At 39.7% G+C, this 23,741-nt stretch overlaps 1 protein-coding gene across 10 annotated transcripts in view; it reads left to right on the forward strand.

The window, feature by feature from the left end:
- The window catches only part of USP20 (ubiquitin specific peptidase 20), a 49,026-nt gene extending 26,842 nt beyond the window's left edge, over positions 1-22,184 (forward strand). For 9 of the 10 annotated variants that reach the window (XM_031954812.1, XM_031954813.1, XM_031954807.1 and 6 more), the window contains 16 exons: positions 11,645-12,077; positions 12,436-12,573; positions 13,293-13,405; positions 14,018-14,190; positions 14,411-14,505; positions 14,945-14,978; positions 15,215-15,260; positions 16,113-16,293; positions 16,511-16,637; positions 16,867-17,036; positions 17,141-17,222; positions 17,706-17,814; positions 18,160-18,262; positions 18,930-19,001; positions 20,091-20,268; positions 20,571-22,184. In XM_031954812.1, coding sequence (XP_031810672.1) covers positions 11,645-12,077; positions 12,436-12,573; positions 13,293-13,405; positions 14,018-14,190; positions 14,411-14,505; positions 14,945-14,978; positions 15,215-15,260; positions 16,113-16,293; positions 16,511-16,637; positions 16,867-17,036; positions 17,141-17,222; positions 17,706-17,814; positions 18,160-18,262; positions 18,930-19,001; positions 20,091-20,251 — 2,037 coding nt within the window. In that variant the 3' untranslated portion in view covers positions 20,252-20,268; positions 20,571-22,184. The remainder of the gene's footprint in view (positions 1-11,644; positions 12,078-12,435; positions 12,574-13,292; positions 13,406-14,017; positions 14,191-14,410; positions 14,506-14,944; positions 14,979-15,214; positions 15,261-16,112; positions 16,294-16,510; positions 16,638-16,866; positions 17,037-17,140; positions 17,223-17,705; positions 17,815-18,159; positions 18,263-18,929; positions 19,002-20,090; positions 20,269-20,570) is intronic. The other variant, XM_031954816.1, reaches the window with a different exon arrangement.
- The last annotated feature ends 1,557 nt before the right edge of the window (positions 22,185-23,741 follow it).

Below are 23,741 nucleotides of genomic sequence, written 5' to 3' on the forward strand. Positions count from 1 at the left end.
TAATAATTGCTTTAATTTCATCTAAATTGGTTGTTCATTCACTGTTTTTATTTTTGACACTAGTAATTTAGTTTAAAAAACTTTTTTGTTTTGTTTTGTTTCCCATAAAAAGAGCTCTTATTTTTTTACTTTCATTACTTAATTTATGTTTGTCGTGTCTGGATTATTCCAAGGCTGCCTTCCATCTGTTGTTCCATGTATTTGTTTTTCTTCATGTATCCTATGTGTAACTTATATGTAACTATGTACATTACTAACATTAATGTTAAGTTTTATTTTCAGTCTTATTCATCTCTTCTCTTTTTTTTTAGGATTTCTACTTCATTGTTTAATATAGAATTTTTAATTTGTTGTTTTGTTTTTTAAAGTTGTGTGCCCAATTTATTGACCTACTCTTTCTCTGTTGTTGACATAAGCATTTAAAAATGAAGATATATCCTAAGTACTACTTTAGTTTCATCCCACAAATTTTGGTCAGTTGTCTCGTCAGTATCTTTAATAAAATTATTGCTCCCATGATTTGTTTTTTCACCCACTCATTCTTTAGGGTTAGGTTATTTAGTTTCCAGTTAATTTTTAATCTATGATTCCACAGTCCTTTGTTGAATATAAACTTTATTTTACTATGGTCTGAGAAGAATATATTTAATATTGCTTTTTTTCTGAATTTATTTGTGAGGTTTTTATTCCCCAATATATAGTTTTAATGAATGTATCATGCACAGGAAACAAAAATTTCTAAAATTCTATTTACATCTTTAATTTTTTCCTTGTTCATTTTGTGGTTAGATTTATCTAGGTCTTAAAAGGATAAATTGAGCTCTCCTAATACAGTTTTACTTCTATTCCTTCCTGTAACTTATTTAACTTTTGAAGAATTTGGATGCTATGCCGTTTGGTACATATATGTACAGTATTAATGTTAACTCATTGTCTATGGTATCATTTAGTAAAATGAAATTTCCCCGAGTATCTTTTAGTTAGGTCTGTTTCTCCTTTTGCTTAGTTTGAAATTGTTATTGTTAGTCATCGCTTTTTTTACTTCAGCTGAAGGATAATAGATTATACTCCAGTCCCTTATCTTAACTCTTAAGTGTGTCTTTGTTTCAAATGTATCTTATAAGCAACATATTGTGGTATTTTGGTTTCTGATCCATCCTGCTGAACACTTATCTTTTGTGCATGAGTTTACTTCATTCACATTCATAGTTCTGATTGCTAACTCTGTATTTCCTTCCATCTCTTCTATTTATCCCTCTCTTTTTAACCCTGTCCCCTCCTCAAAAGTCTCTTTTGTTTCTGACACCTGCCTTTCTTAATTTACTTTCTTAGCATCGCACCCCCTTCCTTTTCCTCAACCCCTTTTCTTCCCACTTCCCTATTAAGCAGGATAAATTTCTCTATGCATGTGGATGTACATTTCTATCCTCAAACCAGTTCAGATAAGAATAAAGTTCAAGCATTGCTTACTCCTCCTTATCATCCTTTCCATTGTAAAAACTCTTCTTTGTGCACCTCCTTTATGTTAGACAATTTCTCCCATACTCTCCCTTCTCCAAGTGCATCCCTTTTGCTTATACTTCCATTTTTCTCTTGAGATCATCCTAACATAATAGACTGCTCAGTTATGTGTCCTCTAAGTACTTAGACTCTTTTTAACTGCCCTAAAGATACTAATTTTCTTGGAGGTTACATGTATCATCTTACTATATGACAATATAAACAGTTTAAGCTTATTAAATCCCTTATGATTTCTTATACAGCTTTACTTTTTTTGTGTTTAAGTCTTGTGTTTGAATGTCAAATTTTTTATTCAGCTCTGATCTTTTTGTCAGGAATACTTGAGTTCTCTTTCATTAAATATTCATCTCCCTTAAAATTATACTCAGTTTTTTGAGTAGGTTATTCTTGATTTTGATCCTCCTCCAGAAAATCATATTCCAAGCCTTCTTCTCTTATATAGTTGTAACTACTAAATCTTGTGTGATCCTGACTGTGGTTTAATGGTATTTGAGTGATTTCTTTCTGACTGTACTGTTTTCTTCTTCTTCTTCTTTTAATTGTAGCTTTTTATTTACAAGATATATGCATGGGTAATTTTTCAGCATTGACAATTGCAAAACCTTTTGTTCCAGTTTTTCCCCTTCTTCCCCCTCCCTCTCTCCCAGATGGCAGGTAGACCAATACATGTTAAATATGTTAAATATATGTATACATATCCATACAGTTATTTTGCTGCACAAGAAGAATCAGACTTTGAAATAATGTACAATTAACCTGTGAAGGAAATTTAAAATGCAGGTGGAAAAAAATAGAGGGATTGGGAATTCTACGTCATGGTTCACACTCATTTCCCAGAGTTCTTTTGGTGGGTTTAGCTGGTTCTATTCATTACTGTACTTTAATTTAGTTCATCTCATTGTTGAAGAGAGCCACGTCCATCAGAATTGATCATCATATAGTATTGTCATTGAAGTATATAATGATCTCCTGGTCCTGCCCATTTCACTCAGCATCAGTTCATATAAGTCTCTCCAGGCCTTTCTGAAATCATCCTGCTGGTCATTTCTTACAGAACAATAATATTCCATATGTACTGTTTTCTTCTTGATCCAGTAGCTCTGGATTCCAGCTATTATATTCTTGGGAGTTTTAATTTGGAATTTTTTTCAGGAGAAAACTGGCATAATTTTTAATTTCTACTTTGTCCTTCTTATCCAAAGATAGCTTTGCAGTTTTCCTTTATGATTTCTTGAAATATAATGTTTAGGCTTCTTATCTAGTATTAGATTATTTTGATGATTACTCCTTTGTAATACAGTTTGAACTACCTTCCTTTACTTTTTGTTTTTTCATTGATTCCCTTGGTATTCTTAACCTTCTAGATGAATATTGTTACTATTTTTTTCTAGTTCTATAAAATGATTTTTGGTAATTGGATTGGTATAGCATTGAATAAGTAAATTAAGTTAGATATAATTGTCATTTTTATTTCATCCTATCCTTGAGCAGCTGATAATTCTCCAATTGTTTAGATCTGACTTCATTTGTGTGAAAATACCAAAAAGTATTTTGTAATTTTATTCACATATGTCTTGGGTTTGTCTTGGCAGGTAAACTTTCAAGTATTTTACATTATTAGATTCATTTATATGTAATTGGCAAAAATAGCTCCTAATGGTTGTTTTTATTGCTAGTGAATTTTCCTTTTCATTTTTGATAGTATTAGTTTGGTTTTCTTTTTTAAACCAGATTAGCTAATGGTTTATCTATTTTATTAATTTTCTTAAAAAATAAATAGCTCTTAGTTTTATTCAGTGGTTTTCTTATTTTGAATTTTATTAATCTCTTTGATTTTCAAGATTTCCAATTTGGTTTTCAGGAATTTTAAATTTCTTATTTTTTTAAAAGTTATATCCAATTCATTCACCTACTCTTTCTCTGTTTTATTGATATAAGTGTATAATATTAATTTTCTTCTTAAGTACTAATTTGATGGTATCTCATAAATGTCGGTATATTATCTGATTTGTTCTTTTACCCACTTATTCTCTAGGACTAGATAATTTAGTTTCCAATTAATTTTTAATCTATTTCTATGACTCTTTATTGAATGTAATTTTTATTACATTATTATCTGAAAAGGATGCATTGAATATTTGGTTGTGAGGTTTTTATGTCCTAACACATGGTCAGTTTTTCTGTTAAGTGTCATGCACTACTGAAAAAAAAGATATATTCCTATTCCCTTTTCTCTGGGAACCTATCCGATCTAATTCTTTAAAAATTCTCTTCATCTCCTTAACTTCTTTCTTGTTTATTTTTGGAATATATTTTTCTAGTTCTGGAAGGGGAGAGTTGAGGTCCTCTACTAGTATGATTTTACTATATATTTCCTTCTGTAATTCATTTAATTGTTTAAGCATTTAAATGCTATGCTATTTGGCACATATATGTTAATATTAATATTACTTCATTGTAATACATTTTAGCAGTTTTTTCTCTTATCTCTTAATTATATCTATTTTTGCTTTTGCTTTATCTGAGATCTTGATTGCCAGCACTGCTTTTTTAATTTCAGTTGAGGTATAATAGATTCAGCTCTATTCTTTACCTTTACTTTATATGTGTGTATTTCAACTTTTCAACTTGAAAACAACATATTGTAGGATTCTGCTCTGTTATGTGCTTCCATTTTGTGGATGACTTAATCACATTCACTTTCATAGTTATGATTACTAACTCTGTATTTTTCTCCATCCTGCTTACCTTGCCCCCAACTATTTATCCTTCTTCTTCTTCTCTCTCTCTCCCTTTCATCCTTTCCCTCAAAAATGTTCACTTCTGACCACTACCTTCTCAAATCCTCTTCCCTTCTATCAGCTCTCCTCTTACCCCTCTCATTTCCTATTTTCTCCCAGCACAAGATAGATATTTTCCCATTTATTTAATATTTTATTTTCCCCAGTTACATGTAAAGCAATTTTAACATTTATTTTAAAACTTTGAATTTCAGATTATTTGCCTTCCTCCCTCTCAATTTCCCCCACATTAAAAGACACATGTGGTTATGCAAACATTTCCATGAAAGTCATGTTATAAAAGAAAACATAGATCTTTCTCCCCACACCCCCCCAAAAAAAACCCTCAAGAAGAATAAAGTTTAAAAAAATTCTTCACTCTGCATTCTTACAATCAGTTCTTCCTCTGGGTATGGATTGAATTTTTCATCATAAATCCTACAAAGTGGTCTTGAATCATTGTATTTCTTAGAATAGCAAAGTTATTCACAGCTCATCATCTCACAACATTGCTTGTTACTTTGTATACAGTATATTTCACTTTGCATGAGCTCATGGAGGACTCAAGTTTTTTCTGAGAACATCCTGCTCATTATTTCTTATAGAACACCAGTATTCCATCATAATCATATATCATAATTTATTTATCTATTCCTCAATTGATGTGCCTCTCCTCATTTTTTAATTCTTTGCCTTGAGAAAAGAGCTGATATAAATATTTTGTACATATAGATCTTTATCTTTCTTTTTTTTTTTTTTTAAATTTCTTTTGGGACACCTACATTCCTAGTAGTGATATTGTTAAGTCAAAGGGTATGCATGATTTTGTGGCCATTTGGGTATAGTTCCAAATTGTTCTACAGAATGGTTATTATTAGTTCATAATTTCGCCAACAATGCATTAATGTCTCATTTCCCCCACAGTCCTTCCAGCATTTGCTATTTTTCATTTCTGCCCATTAATAAATACAATAGGTATGAAATAATACTTCAGAATTGTTTTAATTTGCATTCTATCAATCAGTCATGAATTAGAGTATTTTTTTTTCCATATGGTTATTAATAGCTTGACTAAGCTCATCTGAAAACTGTTCATATCTTTTGATCATTTATCAATTGGGGAATGGCTCTTAATTTTTTATAAATTTGACTCAATTTCTTAAATGTTTGAGAAATGAGACCCATCAGATAGGTTTCTATACCCAACTGAGTGTTATATTATTCCCTCTTTGAGCCAGTTCTGACAAGAGTCAAGTTCAAGTGTTGCTCCTTACCCCTCTTTTCCCCTGCCACTAATAAAAGTTCTTTCACACCTTTTTTGTATGATAATTTGTCCATTCTATGTTTTCCTTCTTCCTCCTAGTGTATCCCTCTTTTTTATGTTTTAATTTTTTTTAATGTTATACTATCACTGTATACTTGTATCTTTTATGTATGCTTCTGTGTACCTTTTTATGTTTCTCTTGAGTTGTATTTGAAAGTCAAATTTTTTTTATTCAGCTCTAGCCTGATACTCATCAGGGATGATTAATTTTTTCAGTGAGCTTTTTGTACCTCATTTTCAATTTAGCCAATTCTACCTTTTGAGAAATTCTTTTCTTTGATGATTTTTGTATATCCTTTTTTTTTTTTTTTTTGGTATTTGGCTATTGTCAAGGGTGGGGGAAGGAAGAGGTCTTCTCATAGTTTTCAGTTCTTCCACATTGGCATGATCTAAGAAGAGGTATGGTCACTTGCTGGCCTGTGCTCTAGTCTGTGAATGACCACAAGTATCCTTTTCTGCCATGGAAATGTGATCAAGGTCCCCACTCCCTTGAAGCCTCACATTCTAGTGTTCTAGTGCTCCTTCTTGTCCTGGCTTTGTGACATAGAACCATATATGGCCAATGAAACAGAATCCTGCACTCAGTGCCAGTAAAGGGTCCCCTATAATCTCCTTCTATTTGGTTGTCCAACCTCCATATTGTCTGTGGGCTGAGAACTCTGGAAGCCATCACTGCCCTTTCATTCATTTCCAAGGATCTGCTGCTGGAGCGTGGCCTGTGCTAAACTATACTTCACTTTACTTCAGTGAGACAGATCTTTTCTGCTGACTTTTTAATTTTTCTTGGCCTGGATAGTTATTTCATCCCATTGGTTCTACCACCTCAGAATTCATTTTGATGTGTTATGTTAAAGTAGTTTAGAGGGGAATTTGGGAGAGTTACAGCAAATTCTGTCTTGTCTCTGCCATCTTTAGTTCTGATTTTTAAGGAGCAATTTTCTTCAGTAATTCTTGTGCCTCTTTAAAGTCAACTTAATATTCTTTTCATAATTTTCTTGAATAGCTCTCAATTCCTTTCCTCAATTTTCCTCTATTATTTGGTTTTTTTTTTTTTTTTAAGTTTTTTATTTTTCAAAACATATGTATGGACAATTAAACAAATCAAACCAGTAAAAAAAAAAAAAAAAAAAAAAAGAAGAAGAAAAAGAATAAAATGCAAGCAAGAAACAACAAAAACGAGTGAAAATGCTATGTTGTTCAGTTCCCACGGTCCCCTCTTTGAGTAGATATGGCTTTCTTCATCACTGAACAATTGGAACTGGTTTGAATCATCTCACTGTTGAAGAGAGCCACGTCCATCAGAACTGATCATTGTATAATCTTGTTGTATATAATATGACCTCCTGGTTCTGCTCATTTCACTTACTATCAGTTCATGTAAGTCTCTCCAGGCCTCTCTGAAATCATCCTGCTGGTCGTTTCTTATAGAACAACAATATTTATTATGGTTTTTAAAATCTTCTCCTTACACCTGCCTTTTTTTTTTTTTTTTTTAAATCTCTTTCTTTAGTTTTTCCAAGAATTCTTGTTGGGCTTCTGCCTAAACTTCATTTTTCTTTGGGGGACTCTACTTGTAGATAATTTCAAGTCCTTGATTTTCTAAGTTTGTATCTTAAGTTTTTCCTGTCACCATAGTTTTTAGATGTCATATTTCTTTTTGTTTGTCTGCTCATTTTCCCAGCCTGTTTCTTTACTTTATGTTAGAATTAGGCTCTGTTCATCTCTGGGGGAGAAGACTGGCCTGAGCTTCAGGCCATTTATGTTCTGCTGCTTTTATCACTGGGTCTGAGGACTGGCCTCTGCATCACCCCATTTGGGGTTTTCTTGGCAAAGATTCTGAAGTGGTTATTTGTTTTTCTAGCTTACTTTACAGATGAGTAACTGAGACAAACAGGTTAAATGCCTAGCTCAGGATCATATACCTAAAAAGTGTCTGAGACCAGATTTGAACTTATGAACTCAGTCTTCCTGAGTTTAAGCACAGTGCTCTAGCCACCTGCCTGTCCACTACTCCCTTGAAATCATGAATGGAATCTCTCCCCTCCATCTTGGAATTGTAACCCAGAATTGGGGAATGGGCAATGAAGAGTGCAAATGGTGCTTGATCCTGCTAACTCAGGATCCCCTGGAATCTCTTTCTGACTCAGTGTTCTTTCTGGACTCCAGGTATCTCTACTATTGCCGCCTTCTACAAGACCCACAGCCAGTAACTCTTCTATTGTGCTACCAGCTCCCACCTCTCTTTCTTAAGTCTTTGTAAGCTACTTTGGGCTGGAAAAAGGAGTCAGGGTGATTTTATTGTTGGCTTTTCCTTTTGATTTGGTGTTTTATGTGGTTGGTTCTTTAGAGAGACTTTAGGGGAAGTTTTAATTGTTCACTTAGCCATTTTGACTTTGCCTTCCCTTTAGAAGGTTGTTTGGAATTGAGTCTTGAAGGAACCTCTACTATTAAGAGGCAGAAATGAAGAGGGAAAGTATTCTGGAGGTGAAGGATGGACAGCAAAAAGTCCCAGAGACATGAGGTTGTCCAATAAGGCTGAACCATAGAGTATGTAGAAGAAAGAGATGTATAACAGAACTGTAAAAATAGGGAGGAGCTCATTTGGGGAATGTTTTAAATATGAAAAAGAGGAAGTAAGACTCATTGGAGTTTATTGACTAGTATACTGGCATGGTCTGGCCTCTGGGTTAGGAAAATTATTTTGACAGTTGTGTGGAGGATAGTTTGAAATGGGGGAACACTTGAGTAAGAAAGGCCAATTAAACTGGGACTTGACATGGGGGAAAGCTAGGAGGTAGAGATCAGGAGAAACAATTACAGGCATGGGGAATAGCCACTGGAAATGCCTATAATCTGGAGACTGAGTCTTTTGTTCAAGAAAAAGGTAGAAGAGCAATCGGCTTTGCTGCATCACAGAGAATTTTGAGAGAAGGCAAGATAGGGACATGGACAGGTTATGAAGGACTTTTTTATTTTCAAAATATATACAAAGATAGTTTTCAACATTCATCCTTGCAAAACCTTGTGTTCCAAATTTTTTCCCCTCCTTTCCCTTCATCCCCTTTCCCATAGAGCCAAGAAGTAATCCAATATAAGTTAAGCATGTGCAATTCTTCTAAATATATTTTCACATTTATCATGCTGCACAAGAAAAATCAGACCAAACAGGAAAAAAGAATAATAAGCAAACAACTAAAAAGGTGAAAATGCTATTTTGTTATCTACATTTAGTTCCCATGATCTTCTTCTTGGCTGCAGATGGCTCTTTCCATCACAAGTCTTTTGGAATTGGCCTGAATTATCTCATTATTGAAAAGAGCTAAGTCCATCACAGTTGATCATCACATAATAGGAAATCATCCTGCTGATCATTTCTTATAGAACAGTAACATTCCATTCCATTCATATATCGTAACTTATTGTGCCATCCCTCAAATGATGGGCATTTACTTAGTTCAGGAATTTGAATGAGAGAGAGAAGGGGGTTTGAGGGAACGGAGGTGGGGGAGGGAAAGAGAGAGGGACAGAGTGTGTGTGTGTGTGAGAGAGAGGGGGAGAAAGGGGGGGAGAGAGGGAGAGGAGGGAGAGGGGATTCACCTGGCAAGACCTGCACTTTAGGAAGATCACTTTGATAGCGGTGATGAGGAGTGCAGCAGTGTGGGGCTTGTGGCAGGCAGAGCCACCTGCAGACTGCAGTCCAGGCTGAGATGATATCAGCTTGCCCCAGCGTGTGGTGCAGCAGAAAGGAGGCATGTGCAGGAGATGTTATGACAGCAAAGTCAACAGATCTTTGAGGAGAATGACTCTGGGGGGCTGAGAGAGTGAGGGATTGAAGGAGGAAACCGAGGTTGTGCCCTGAGTGACTGAGGATGGTACTGCTCTTGACTATAGTAGGAAAGTTGGGAAGAAGGGGGTGGAGAAAGATAATGAGTTCAGTTTTGGACTCCAGCTAAGGAGACCAAGAAGAAGTCTGCCAGGAGGAGAACAAGAGAGAGCTGGGTCACCAGAACCTAGGAAGAGGAGAGAATCAAGGAGGACAGGGCAATCAGTTGTGTCAAAGGTTGAAGAGTGGTCAAAAACTCAGAGGTTTGAGAAAGGACACAGATTTGGCAATTAACAGCTCACTGGTGACTTTGGAAAGAGCAGTTTCAGATGCATGAGGAGGTCAGAAGCCAGAATGTGTGGCGTGGAGAAGAAAGGAAATGCCTCCATTCCCTTGTGGAGTTAGCAAGTTTATTCACAGAGGTTACTTAGATGGGAGAGGGAGCTACAGGAGATTTGAAAAGGGATGCAAAGATGTGGTCCATTGGGATAATGTTAGTTAGGAAGGCATCCTTTAAAATGAATGTCTTATCCATAGTAAGAGCCCAGGTTTTTGCCCTTGACTCTGATTTGTAAGGCATCCAGTTTGCACAGTTTGATGCTTCTCTCCAGATTTGTTTGGCAGCAGTGTAGGAGCAAAGGTGTGAGTGTGCGCATGGGAGTGATCCAGCCTGAGGCTTAATAGCAGGGCAAGATCTTTGATAGAATAAAGGGTAAGGAACTTGGGGAAAAAATAGGATGAAGTGGAATTGAAACTGATTTGCTAAGGAGTCTAACTGAGAAGAGAGGAGAGTATGGCTAGTTCAGGGGTGATGGCATTGGAAAGAACTTTCAAAGCAGTTGATGTATGTAAAAAGTTGAGGTCACTGTGAAACTTGGATGAAGATTCAGCTAAAGAAACTAGAAAGAAGCAGTCAAACCAGAGATGTAAAATTCTGAGAAAGGAAAGACCCCCAGTGGAGAGGGTAAAGAAGAGATAAAGAATTAAAATTTTAAGATCTTTAAATTTGGTAATTAAGAGGTCCTTGGTAACTTTGAAAAGAGCACTTGTGAGTTGAGTGATGAATTTAGAAGACATGATGAGTAGTTGAGAAGTGAGTGACGGAGATGTCAGCAGTAAGCACACACAATTTTGGCTGTTCCAATGTCTGTTTGACTACAGTGTTAAGCCAGAAGCATCAAAACATTCTCCAAACTTTGACTGAGCTGATATTTCCTTGAGTTCAAGCTCCTGACCTTTGCCTGCCTCACGGCCTGTGCTTTTCATTGCTAGAATGGAGTTTCTTTAAATCTAAGAGGAGCCCCCAGCATTGATCCTCACATACTTGGTGCTAATGGTTCAGTCTTAGGTTGTCTATAATGATTTTAGGGAATCTTTGCATTTGGCTGCTGCCTTGGGGGTTCCCATGTACTTGTACTGCCCTCTCATAGGCCCCTTCCTGTTTTAACCCCCATCAATCAGTCTGTGTAGTGAAGAGTTATAGCCATTTTTCTGTCCCCATTGAAGCTATAGGAAAGGGACAGAGTTCTAAATGCCCCAGAGAGAAGCCAGGCTTGGAAGAACTGGATCTGCTTATTCCTATTAGTCCTCATCTCCTTTCCTTAGGGAACTCTGTTTCCTTTTCATTCTTTTTTGCTCCCTTTCTGGAGATTTTATTTTAGTTTCAACTTTTAGTTTTGGAGGAAATGTAGACAAGTTCTCTGCTAAGTATATTCATACTTATTAAATATTTGGAGGAATTTTAATTACTGATGTATTGAACATTTCAGGACTCTGGTTAAAAAAAAAAAAAAAGTCTGCAGGTACACAACTTGTGGGGCCACTGTGGTTTTTAAATCACCTTTCTGTGTAGCCTGATGGATTACACACCTCCTCTGCTCCTTCAAGTCAAGTGAAGTAAAAATATTATTCTTTGTAACAATAGGTTTCAAAAAAAAAATGCATTCCCTTTCATTGCTGTTTCCCTTTGGAACTTTGAAGGATGAAGGAGCCTGGCTGCCAGTTTGTTGTCTGAGCGGATCTGTTCATGACTTATTTCTTTGGATTTCCAGGTTGGTGCTAGCTGTTGTTCACCCCCTTGGCAGAATCAGGACTTCTGAAAAGGCAAAGGACTGTCCAGTGAGCCCCCCATACCCTAGTACCATTTCTCGGTGTCCTAGAGGAACGGAGGGGCTCACTCTTATTGTTGGTTGGCAGGACACCCAAGAGTTCCTCCGCTGTTTGATGGACCAACTACACGAAGAGCTCAAGGAGCCAGTGGCAGCTGCTGGGAGGGACTCAGACTCCAGCGACTCAGAAGAGAAGCGCGAGGGCGACCGGAGCCCTTCAGAGGATGAATTCCTCTCCTGTGACTCCAGCAGTGATCGGGGTGAGGGGGATGGGCAAGGCAGGGGGGTGGGCATGGGCAGCACCCTGGCAGAGACTGAGTTGCTGATCCAGGATGAAGCGGGCAGGGGGATTTCAGAGAAGGAGAGGATGAAGGACAGAAAATTCTCCTGGGGCCACCAGCGAACTAGCTCTGAGCAAGTTGATGAGGACGCAGATGTTGATACCACCATGACCGCCATCGATGATCGCCCCACGGAAGCCCTTCCCTCTCCACGTTCCACCAGCCCATGTAGGACACCAGGTACAGATCCACAGCCCAGAGCACCTCTGTTTCTGACGGGGATGGTACGGAGGGAAGAGAAACCTCAGTTGGAAAGGTGAAACACCATATGTTTGTGGCATCCACTCTCCCAAAGAGGTATCGCTTCTCCCACTGTGGTGATGGGAAAGGCAACTTGTGATACAGAGTTGAGAGCAGTTGATATGTTCTTAAGTTGGGGAAATAACTGGAGGTCTGGTTTGATTGCTCTTATGACACAAGAGAATGTTCTTCCCCCTCAGGCACACTGTCAGCTGATGGCTATGTAGGCAGGACAGTCTTGCCTCTGAAATCACTGGGAGTCCTTTGGATTCACAGTGGGGTCTCTTTCTCTTCCTAGAGCCAGATAACGATGCCTATATGCGCTGCTCCTCGCGCCCTTGCAGCCCCGTCCACCACGAGGCACACTCCAAGCTGTCGAGCAGCCCGCCTCGCTCCAGCCCTGTGAGAGTGGGACCTTCCTATGTGCTCAAAAAAGGTAATCGTCTCCAGAGAAAAGGGAAGCACAGGGGATGTTGTTGTCTGCAGGGCTATTATTGGAGACAGCTGCACTTGCATTAGTATCATCTCTGATACAGATCAAGAAAAAGTTTTTAAATGTGTATGTATTCAAACAACTCCTCAAGATTGGGAGAATAATCAGAATATCCTTAGACTGTCAGCCTGTCAGCAGGGTACTAATCCATCCATCCTCTGCTGAAAGCTCCCATCTGGAGACTCAATAATTCCTCTGTTAGCTTCCCCTTTCTAGACTTCATGGGATTCCTTTAATCTATCCTGTTTTCCAGCTCTCATCTTTTGTGTTGCCTTCCTGGATATTCTCCTGCTTCCACTTTGCAGGGGACTGGAGCTAGACACTATTCCATGTTAACTTGAATTTGGGAAGCACCATTCTTTTTCAGTGCTCAGTGCTTCTCCGGCATTATTTTATTGTTTTGTGAAGTAGGGGAATCAGATTTAACCCAATTTTGCATTTGGGAAACTAATGTCCAAGGAAGTTAAGTAAAATTCCTTGTCCTGAGTCATGTGGTAAGCCCCTGATGGGAACCAAGACTTGCATCCCAATGTTCTGATTCCCTAATTGGGATTTTTTCCATCTCTACTATACCTCTGTAAATGCCTGGTTGACAAGGGCTGTCTAGGCAGATCTGATCTCTTGGGGCAGGTGATACACATTTCTTGGGTTTTCTTCTTTAGCTCAGGTGTTGGCTGCTGGGAAAAAGAAGAAAGAGCTTCGCTACCGGAGTGTCATCTCAGACATCTTCGACGGCTCCATACTCAGCCTGGTGCAGTGCCTCACCTGTGACAGAGTAAGTCACATGCTTTTTAACTATGAAGCTGCTGCTGCTGCCAATAAAGTACTAAAATAGCAAGGCTTGTTCCTAGGACACCACACCTTGAGACATAATCATTCTACCTTAAATTGTTTTTGATGAAAGATAGTGTCTCAGATACTTTTTTTCCTTTATCTGATGCAAACTAATTTTCTTATACTTACAGTCTACTTCCCCAAAATGGCTTTTAAAGCTACAAAGGAATAACAGATAGAAAAAATGGAAGTAGAACCCATGACTCTAGAAACAGGAGGTCACTGGACATAGATCCAAGTGACTCATCCATAAGGTTTTTGTATTTTAAATGAAAAGCATGGTGATATTTGAACCAAAGAACTATGTGGCTAAGACCCTCTTACTCCAGTTTCTAATGCTAGTAGAAATCATACTGTTTCAATTTTAAGTTAACCAAGGTTTAATTGTAAAAGTCTTTTTTGATTGAAACAGGAACGGAAATGATTTCAGAACAGAAATTTCCCAACTGTGTTTCCTTGGTACATTCCCGTTATCACACAACAATCACTACTCAGGCCAGGACATAGGGTTGGGTAACACCGGAAACAAATTCATTTAATTTGCCCATGGCAGGTATCCACCACCGTAGAGACATTTCAAGATCTCTCGTTGCCCATCCCAGGGAAGGAGGACCTAGCCAAGCTGCACTCAGCCATCTACCAGAATGTGCCAGCCAAGTCAGGGACATGTGGGGATAGTTACACATCACAGGGCTGGATTGCCTTCATCATGGAGTATATCCGAAGGTACCTTCTGTGTTCACCCCATGAAGCAAATTAGGGAATTCTTGGTATCCTTTCTTTCCTCTTCCTGTCTCTGTAAAGATCCTGTTAAGATCCCTGCTGGTTTTAGCTCCTTAACTACAAAGGCCTCCTCCTCATCCTTTCTGCCATATGCACACACCACCACCATTTCAGATATAGTGCTGTCAAATAAAGGGTCCTTTGTGTCTTTTACCTTTCCCAGGTTTGTGGTATCTTGCATCCCCAGCTGGTTTTGGGGTCCTGTTGTCACTTTGGAAGACTGTCTTGCTGCTTTTTTTGCTGCTGATGAGTTGAAGGGTGAGTTGGGCTATAGCTTTGAAGGAAGGGAGTCCAGTTCACCTGTAGAGCCAGCCAGTGTTCTTCAGAAAGACTGCTTGGTCCCTCTGACTAGTGAGTGTTGCTTTGCAGGTTAAAACTGAGAAGAGCATGTAGAGATCTTGCTTTTGTAGTTTCTAGAACTGTCAGAGCATCATATTATCACTGATGCTTTGACAAAAGAATAGTCACAAACAGGCTGGTCTTCTCTTCTCATTATCCCAACATAATATCCTGGAGGAGCAGGGAGTGGGAGGCAGGAGAGAGACAGTGTACAGATGTGGTCTCCTTTGTCCATCCTGCATTTGCCACAGAGTGGGCGAAGCCAGGAACCCTCTGCTGCATCCTCACTGCAGGCAAGACATTCAGTGCTCAACTTTGGTTTTCTGTTTCCTCAGTTCCTTCATTTCTTTCTCCCCAGGGGACAATATGTATAGCTGTGAACGATGTAAAAAGTAAGTGCTTCTTCTTTTCATTTGAGACTTCTCCTAGACCTTCTTCCATGCCCTTTCTTTTGTCTTCCCCTTGGATCCTTTCTCTTGCCACCTCACTGATTTGAGTAACGATTAGTGAGAGCCCAAAAGAAGGGTGAGGGGAAGGGAAGAGCCCAGTAAGGCCTTACCCCAGCAGTACCTCACGCCTTCTTACAGGGCTTCCCTCACATGGGGCCTTGGTGATTTATTTCTCTTAGATTACGAAATGGAGTGAAATATTGTAAAGTTCTTCGGTTGCCTGAGGTGAGTAGAGGAAGTACCCTGTTCTTCCTTTTGCTTCTGCCCTTTTAAAAGTGGTTTCCTTCAAGCTGACTGGTAGGAATGTGAAAAGAAGACCTTCTGAAAGAGAGAAGCCATGTTGCTGATTGGTAGAAAAGAAGTGGGTTTTTCTGTTGTTATTTTGGTCCAAAGTCCTGAAAGCAACCTTTATGTCTTAAGGAAGGAAAAAAGCGTCTTTTCAAAGAACACACACTTTTGACTCCAGGTTCACATTATCAGTTTACTTTGCTTCTGATTCATGATTCGGCTAAAAGCACATCAAAAGAAATTACAAATCCCAAAGTTTGAGTGAACAGATCTACTTCTAAAGTACTTTTGATCAGATGCTGTATTTCTTTGTAAGAGTGAAGTAACTAGTGGGATATTATAGCATAGCTTTCAAAAGATTGGTCAGTGTAGTAATAGACACTGTATTTAACATGGCTACACTCCTAAATTCTAATTCATTTTCTTTAAAAAGTGACCAAGTGGAATTCAAATGGAGTCACTTCATCTTGATTTTATCAAGTATCTATTCTTATGGGGAATTTGAAATGGGGAGGCCTTTTGTCATTACTTTTCTCCTAGAAACAAAAAACTCAAAACTACCTTAACTCAGTAGATCCTAGATTTTTTTGTGAATATTCCATTTATCATTCAAAGCCTCTGTCTGAATGATCAAAAAGAATATAAGGAATCCTGACTGAAAATTTATTAAGAGACTGTCAGAAGCTTGTAGAGATCTTCTGTTAGACTACTTAGAGCTCACATAGTTTCATATCTAGCTGGTTTCTGGAAATACCATTTTTTTGTTTTTGTTTTCTCCTTTTTTTTTAGATTCTATGCATTCATTTAAAACGTTTTCGGCATGAAGTGATGTATTCATTCAAAATCAATAGCCACGTCTCCTTCTCCTTGGAAGGTCTTGATCTACAACCCTTCCTTGCCAAGGAATGTGTCTCCCAGATCACCACCTATGACCTTTTATCTGTCATCTGCCATCATGGCACAGCAGGCAGTAAGTCAGCCCATGTTCCAGTTTTCAGGCTAGTCCAAAGGGACTAGTGTCTTACACTATCTCTCACCACTGGTTATCTCATCCCATCTTAGAATAATAGGCTTCTTTATAAATAGCCAGACCGGCTTGCTTTTGAACTTTCCTTCCTGCTGTTGGTATTCTAGATCTTTTCCCTACATCCTATGTGTTTCTCCATGACTCTTTTCTTTTACCATAGGTGGGCACTACATCGCCTACTGTCAGAATGTCATAAATGGCCAGTGGTATGAGTTTGATGATCAATATGTCACAGAAGTCCATGAAACAGTGGTCCAAAATGCAGAGGCTTATGTCCTATTTTATAGGTAAGCTATTTCTAGAGTGACATCCTGGGAATAGACTTTAAAAACACCTGCTCTCCATGTCTTCATCTGTGGAGATGAATTGTGATTAATCTGGAGTCCTGCTGCTGCATCCACAACTATTGACTCTGCACCTGTAAAAGAGGAGTGGCTCCAGTGCTTCCCCTTGGTGTTCATCCTTGTAGAAATAGAGTACTCCAGTCTAGTTCTGTTTTTGCTTCTTATTTGTCAGGAAGAGCAGTGAGGAGGCAGTGCGAGAACGTCAGCATGTAGTATCCTTGGCCACTATGAAGGAGCCCAGCTTGCTCCAGTTCTACATTTCCCGCGAGTGGCTCAATAAGTTCAACACATTTGCTGAACCAGGACCCATTACAAACCATACGTTCCTCTGTTCCCATGGAGGTAGGGCTCCATATCAGGAGTTGTTTCAATAACATGCTTAAGTTTTGGGAACAACCTTGGATGATAGCTCTAGGCCTTTCATTTTATCTTCTTGTTTTTGGTAGGAATTCCACCCAATAAATACCATTACATTGATGATCTTGTGGTGATCCTGCCCCAGAATGTATGGGAATATCTCTACAACAGGTAAGACTCCTTAATCACAGCAGGATTTCTCTGTGATCCTTCTCTGTTCTCTAATCAGAAGCTATTAAAGGGAAGTGAATCCCAGAATCTCATAACATGTTTTGTAATATAGCAGGATCTTCTATATTGTACCATTTGAGAAATGGTATCCTAGGAGATAAATGTCCTCTAGTCTACTCAACTACAAAGAATTCCTGTATTTAGGACAGGGACACTTGGTTCATAGGGTACTCTGCCTAGTTTCCAGAAAATCACATATTTCCAGAACAGGGTGGTTTGAATACTTAATAACCTTGTAAGTTGGGAAAATCCCAAGAAGCCCACCCTTTTCTCTCCCTCTTTGCTGTTTATTTCAGGAGTATCTAGAGCACTTTTTCCCCTGAAGATTTGTTGCTGTTGCTCTTACTCTGTATAAAGCTTTGGTCCCATTCAGTGTCCTTTACTTGAGATTTGTTAGTGTTCTTTCTTCGTCTGGCTGTATAGGTTTGGTGGTGGCCCTGCTGTGAATCATCTCTATGTGTGCTCAGTCTGCCAGGTAGAGATAGAAGCCCTGGCCAAACGAAGGCGGATTGAAATCGACACCTTCATTAAGGTGCGTAGGGGGCAGAGAAAATAGGGTGGGGGGATTGTTCCCTTTCAGGTTCTGGACCTCCCTGTCCTCAACAGATAGCTTCCTTGTCACTGCTTTCAAACAGCAATTTAGTTCAAAAAACAATCATCTGATTAAGGCTATTGAGAAACAGCACTGGGAGAGGAGATGGAGGTCACCAAGGACTCCAGTGCATTGTGTACAATGCACAAAACACTGTTTTATGTATGGGGTTATAGGCGTACATGGTTGGGTGATTGAGAGATTATCAGGAAACTGAGATTTATTGCTGTGGAAAGACTTAATTCCTTGGAATTACAAGGCTAATGCCTTTCGTTCTCCTGGTAGCTAAACAAAGCATTTCAAGCAGAAGAATCCCCCAGTGTCATCTATTGCATCAGTATGCAGTGGTTCCGGGAATGGGAGGCCTTTGTTAAGGGGAAAGACAATGGTGAGTATCGATGAATCCTTGAACTAACTCCATCCTTCTGGCTAGAGACACAACTCAGGCCCTTTTGAATGACGGGATTTTTCTTGGTGGTAACTGATGCTGGCTTATCAGCAAAGGGCTCATTGAGATCTTATATTTGGGAGGGCTTCCCTTTGTGGAACTTTGGCACCTGCTCTGCTGATAAGTGCCTATGGCCCTAGGTGAGAACACAAGGAGTGAAAGAAAATGTGGGTATGTCTTTTCTTCATTGATCTCATCCACTTGGGAATCATGAGATCTATGAAATTTGGTTCTGGGTGAGACGTTAGTGGTTACCCTGTATTTGCTGTGGGTTTCCCCCTTGTACTTAGTCACTTCCTGTAATATTTGCTTTCTCGCTTTGGGAGGTGGGGAAACAGGGTATAACATAAATGCCAACAATCATGTTAAAATCTGTGTGTGAAGCCCTGGCTTCTGATTTTGTTCCTTCTGACAGTTCACCATGTTTGGAAACTGTCCCTTCCTCTTGACCAATTTAATTTTAGATGAATTATGAGAAGCTGGCTCGCCTATCCAATGAGCTTTTGGAGGGTCAGAAAGTCTTTGTTGCTCTGTGGAATTAAAGGGATCTGGGTAAAACCAAAACATCCTTAGTGATTTCCCTGAGCCAATGTCATTTCTGTTCCAGATCCTCCTGGACCCATTGACAACAGCAAGATAGCACTGATCAAAGGTGGAGGTCACATCCAGGTGAAGCAGGGTATGTCTCAGCCTCCCCCTTCCCCCAAGGCCTCTCTGGAGCTGATTTTGTCGCTCTTGTAGCTTCTCTGTGGTTGCTGCATCCCCTTGGGGCCTAGTAAACACTTCTGACACATGCTTCCTGTGTGGTGACTCCTTCCTTCTTCCCCTTCAGTATCATACTTATCTCTTCCTGGTGATTGAAGACCAGGGAAACCTTGATTTTTGTGGAGGATGTATGTGTACTCTGTGCTCAGGTGCTCTCTGGCCCACGCTCAGAAGCACCCCCCTTCCTCACCTCGCCCTCCTAAAAGCCCACCTTCTACAGGAAACCATTCCTAGCCCCCAGCAGTGCCTTCCCCCTTCATCCTGCATGTAGCTTGCTCCTACTTAGTTGTTTGTCTCTTCCATTAGACTGAGCTCGTGGAGGGAAATTATTTTTGCGGTATGTATTGATGATGGGCATACTTAGACGCCCTTCTTCTAAAAATAGAAATCTTCTCTTAAAAATCTTCTTCTAAAAAAGAGAAATCGTTTCCTCCAGGTCTGTTCTTTCCTATTAAGAGGATGACTTAGGGAGGATAATGGGTAATGGCAAAAGCGTGCTTGAATTCCCCTTCTGATACTTAGTAACTTTATGGTTTAGGTCAACTGTTTTAATTCGATTTCCTATCTAGAAAATAGGAATAACTATTTTAGCACCCACCTTACAGGGTTGCATGTACTTTGTAAGGCTTTTATGAGAATGTACTTACAAACATTGCATAAATGTCTAATATTATTGTAAATTTCTTTGGGTTTAGGGGAAGGTGTCTTTGCCTTTCTTCCCCAAAAGGAACCAGTGGTCACCTAAACAGCAGCCTGATAGCATCACGGGGTGGTGGTGGGCCTCAGTATCTCAGGCACTTTTCTTGTTCCACCATTCCTACTTTTGTCAGCTTTGCGGGATTTGTGTCCCCTGGAACTGCATAATTGCCCTTTGTTTTAGGGGTTCCCCTTTCTCTGCCAACTCTGTTCCTGTGATGACAGTCAGTGTCCTGACTTCCTTCTCATCCAGCAGGCATCTAACAGAGCTGTATATAGTTCCAGGTTTGTGCACCTTCCTTTGCAGGAGCTGACTACGGACAGATTTCAGAGGAGACCTGGACTTATCTGAATACCCTTTATGGAGGTGGTCCTGAGATTGCAATCCGACAGAGCATTGCCCAGTTGCAGGAACCAGAGAACCTGCATGGGGAACAGAAGATTGAGGCAGAGACCCGGGCTGTGTGACCTTCATGAGCCAAGTTGTAAGTCACCCTGGACCAGGCCCCCATCCCTGTCTGGGTCCTGAGCTGCCTTTTGGTGCTGTTTTTTTCTCAAAAGGGATTTAGCACCAAGCTGCCTTTAAAAAATACCTTTGGCACCCAATCAGTTGGACTTTTGGGTAGTTTTCTTGCTGAGATCCCAAGGAAAAACAAATACATTAATGAAGGTAGAATTTCTTTGTAAAGCAGAGACTTCCCATGAGGCACAACACATTGCCCACCCAGCAAATATTGTCTTTTCAACTTTTCCTTGGTTCTGTGGGGTGATCCAAGTTTTCTTGTAGGTTCTGAAACAAGATTGCTTCTTGCCAGTGGACGGGCGTCTTTGCACCTGAGGAGAGGCCACATGCTTGGGAAACGCAGCTGTGTGAAGAGGCAGAAGCACTGTGCTTCAGTGACCAGTGCTGCAACTAGGAAATACATTACCTTGCAGGCTTGATAAGTCTATCAAGACTTTGTAACATTCTCTTTGGTTTTTGTTGTGGTGGGACACAAGTTAATCATAGTTAACGTTCCTGAAGCTTTCTCTTAGCCTAGCTCTTCCAACACCACTGGCTCTTTGGGCTTGGTTTCTGTGAGTGGGTCTGGGCTCCATAGCCCTTTCGGTCTGCCTGTCTGCCATGTTCTCAGGGGATGAAGGTAGGGGAATTGCTTATTCAAAAGAATTTCCAGTTATGCATTTGGTCCATTGTCTTTGTAAACCACAAAGAGTAACTAGAAACTAAACCTACATCGCAGCTATATTAATAGCTTCACCCTCTTACTTTCTCCACACCCCTCAGGTACCTTTAGCAGAATCTCAGTTCAGATGAATTTAAAACATTTCATTATTCAAAACCCTCCCCAGCTTGTATGAGAGAAATGCCAGATTGTATTTCATATTTTCCCATCCAACAGACGTAGTTCTGACTTGAGTTGCTACTCTGTCCACTTATAGTGGAATTGGAGCATCCAAAATATTCTTTAGATACAAGCTATGGTAAGGTCCTTATTTGGGCTTAGCATACATGCACTAATAGTTGCACTAATACAAAAGATGAAAGAGGGCCTCTGGTCTGAGGTGGGCTCAGGAAGCAGCCAGCCAGCTCTCCTGACCGCACTTCCGTAGGGATTCTTCTCTATTGCAGAGTAACTTGGTGGGGGGAGGGTTAGTGAGGTTTGGTGTCGAGGAGAAAAAATCTTTCCACTTTGACTCATTTGCTCCTTGATGCAGATTACCTTAAATGGCAGGGTGACGGAACATAACCCTCCTTTTCTCCTTTTTGCTCTTAAATACTTGTTAGCTGTGTAGTATGTTGGCAGGGAAATGGGGCCAGGTCTGCCTGCCCTGGTCTGGTTCTGAAATTTATCTGTGAACCCATGTATGCTATTCTTCCTCCTTCCCCCTCAAAAAAACTAAATGCATTGTGGTTTGCCACAGAGAGTATATGCGTGAACAAAGGTCCTTTGCAGCTAACACCAAGCTCTCTGCAGGAACGCTCAGGTGATTCACCCAGCAGAGATGAAGGCTCGATAGGCTGGAGGTTGGGGGAAGGGTAGGTTTGGAACCTAAGGAGCAGGGTTGGCAGCTTTTAGAAAGAACCTCAGCCAAAATTCTACCAGCTGTGCTGCTCAGAATTCCGCAAACCTTTTGCACAATCTGTTGTGGGGTTTTGTTACATTGTTTCCCTGGATTGTTTCTCTTGTCCCATCAAAGCAGCACCAGGCTCGTGGATCAGAGAATGAGCCATGTTGGACCTTGTCAGAGCAGCAAGCTTCCAAATCTCCTGCAGAGCCTCTAGGTCCTCCGGTCCTCATACTGTTTGTGTTGTATAAATTCTGCTGTAAAGATTGTAATAACATTTCTGTGTTCAAGTTTGTGCTCAGTGTCCTAATAAATACATGTGCATTCATCTCACGGAGGGCAGCCTTTTTCTATGTTCATGGTGCTTCATATTACTAGAGGGGAAATTAAAGCTCTTCCTTGAAAGGGGGTAGATATTTCTTTCCAATAGGATTGGGGTTCTAACCATGACAAATGATTTGGTTTTTTGTGTTTTCAAAAAACTACCATAACCATGGCTTTCTGAAAGCAGGGTACCATTTGGACAAAATGTTGGTGCTGCCTTAAAAAATCTGAATCATTATAAGTTTACTTGACTGTTTTGTTTGCCCTGAAGATTTTTCCCCCCACTTATCCACGGTCAGTTCTCTTTCTATGAGTTTGGGAAGGAGAATAGTGAGATGTGATCAGATAATGAAGCATTAAACAGATAGCAATTTCCTATTTAGCTAGAACTCATGATAGAGCGAGCAGCCAGCAGAAGCCATTTCAGAGTGAGATAAGGAGTTGTGAGAGTCTCTCTTAAATATTTGAAATGATCACTTTTGGAAGTAGGTAATCATATTTCTCAGTCACTGGAATCATCAGAAAGGAGAACTGATTTCTTAGGCAGTGTGACTTCACTTTCATCTTTATATTCCACAGGGAAACTTCTAGTGGTCTCTAGTTTTTAGTACTACATTTTAATAGTGCTATTGTTAACCTTTTCCTCTATCGTAGTTGGCTACCACACAAACTTCTTATGGCCCTTTTAGCTCTGTGGATATATGTGTTGTAACACAATTCCAATCTGGAAGAAAAGTCATACAAAGATTATCAGTAATTTTAAATGTTACGGAATATGTTAGAAATTCTAATTCCCTGGATATGGTTTGGTAAGTGACTTTCTCTTCCTCAAACTATTTATCCTGGACATATGACAATAGTTTCCTTGTTTAGAGAGGTTTTGGAAGACAGTAGTAGTCATGGGTTAGAGTTAATGCCCTTATAATGCACTTAGTATACAGGAAGAAAGGTAAAAATGGTTCCTGCCTTCAAGGAGCTTCCATTAGATAGAAGGTAAATATTAAATAAGTACCCATTATGTGCCAAACTGTGCCAAACCCTGGAGATGCGTAGAGGCAAAAAATCCTGATCCTTCAAGGAGCTTAACATCTAATGAGGGAGACAACATACAACTATATAGTGGCTAAATAGGAAATGGAGGAAAAGCATTAGAATTAAGAGTGGTTAGGAAAGACTTCCTGTGACACAAAGATGGGCTTTTACTTGAAAAGAATGGCGGGGAAGTCTGTAGGTAGAGATGAGAGAGAGTTCTATCCATAGCATCAAGCATTTTCTATGGTAGTCCCCTAAGAGAGATGGAAGTGCATTGTTCATGGAAAAGCCAGAAGACTCCTGTCCCTGGATCTAAGAGCACTGTGGTAGGGAACAAGAAAGGTGGTACTTATCTACCTTTGGTATCACCTGTGAATCTAGAAGCTATAGCACGTCCAGGGACCACATCCCAGTGAACCACCTTAGCAGACTGGCTTCACCAATCTGACGGTGACAAACAGGCCTGAAAACCCGTTAGGGAGTTGGGGAGATGGGCATCAGTCAGTTGCTTTTTACTCATGTCTGATTCTTTGTG

Source organism: Sarcophilus harrisii, chromosome 2, assembly GCF_902635505.1.
Source record: "Sarcophilus harrisii chromosome 2, mSarHar1.11, whole genome shotgun sequence".
Taxonomy (NCBI): Eukaryota; Metazoa; Chordata; class Mammalia; order Dasyuromorphia; family Dasyuridae; genus Sarcophilus; species Sarcophilus harrisii.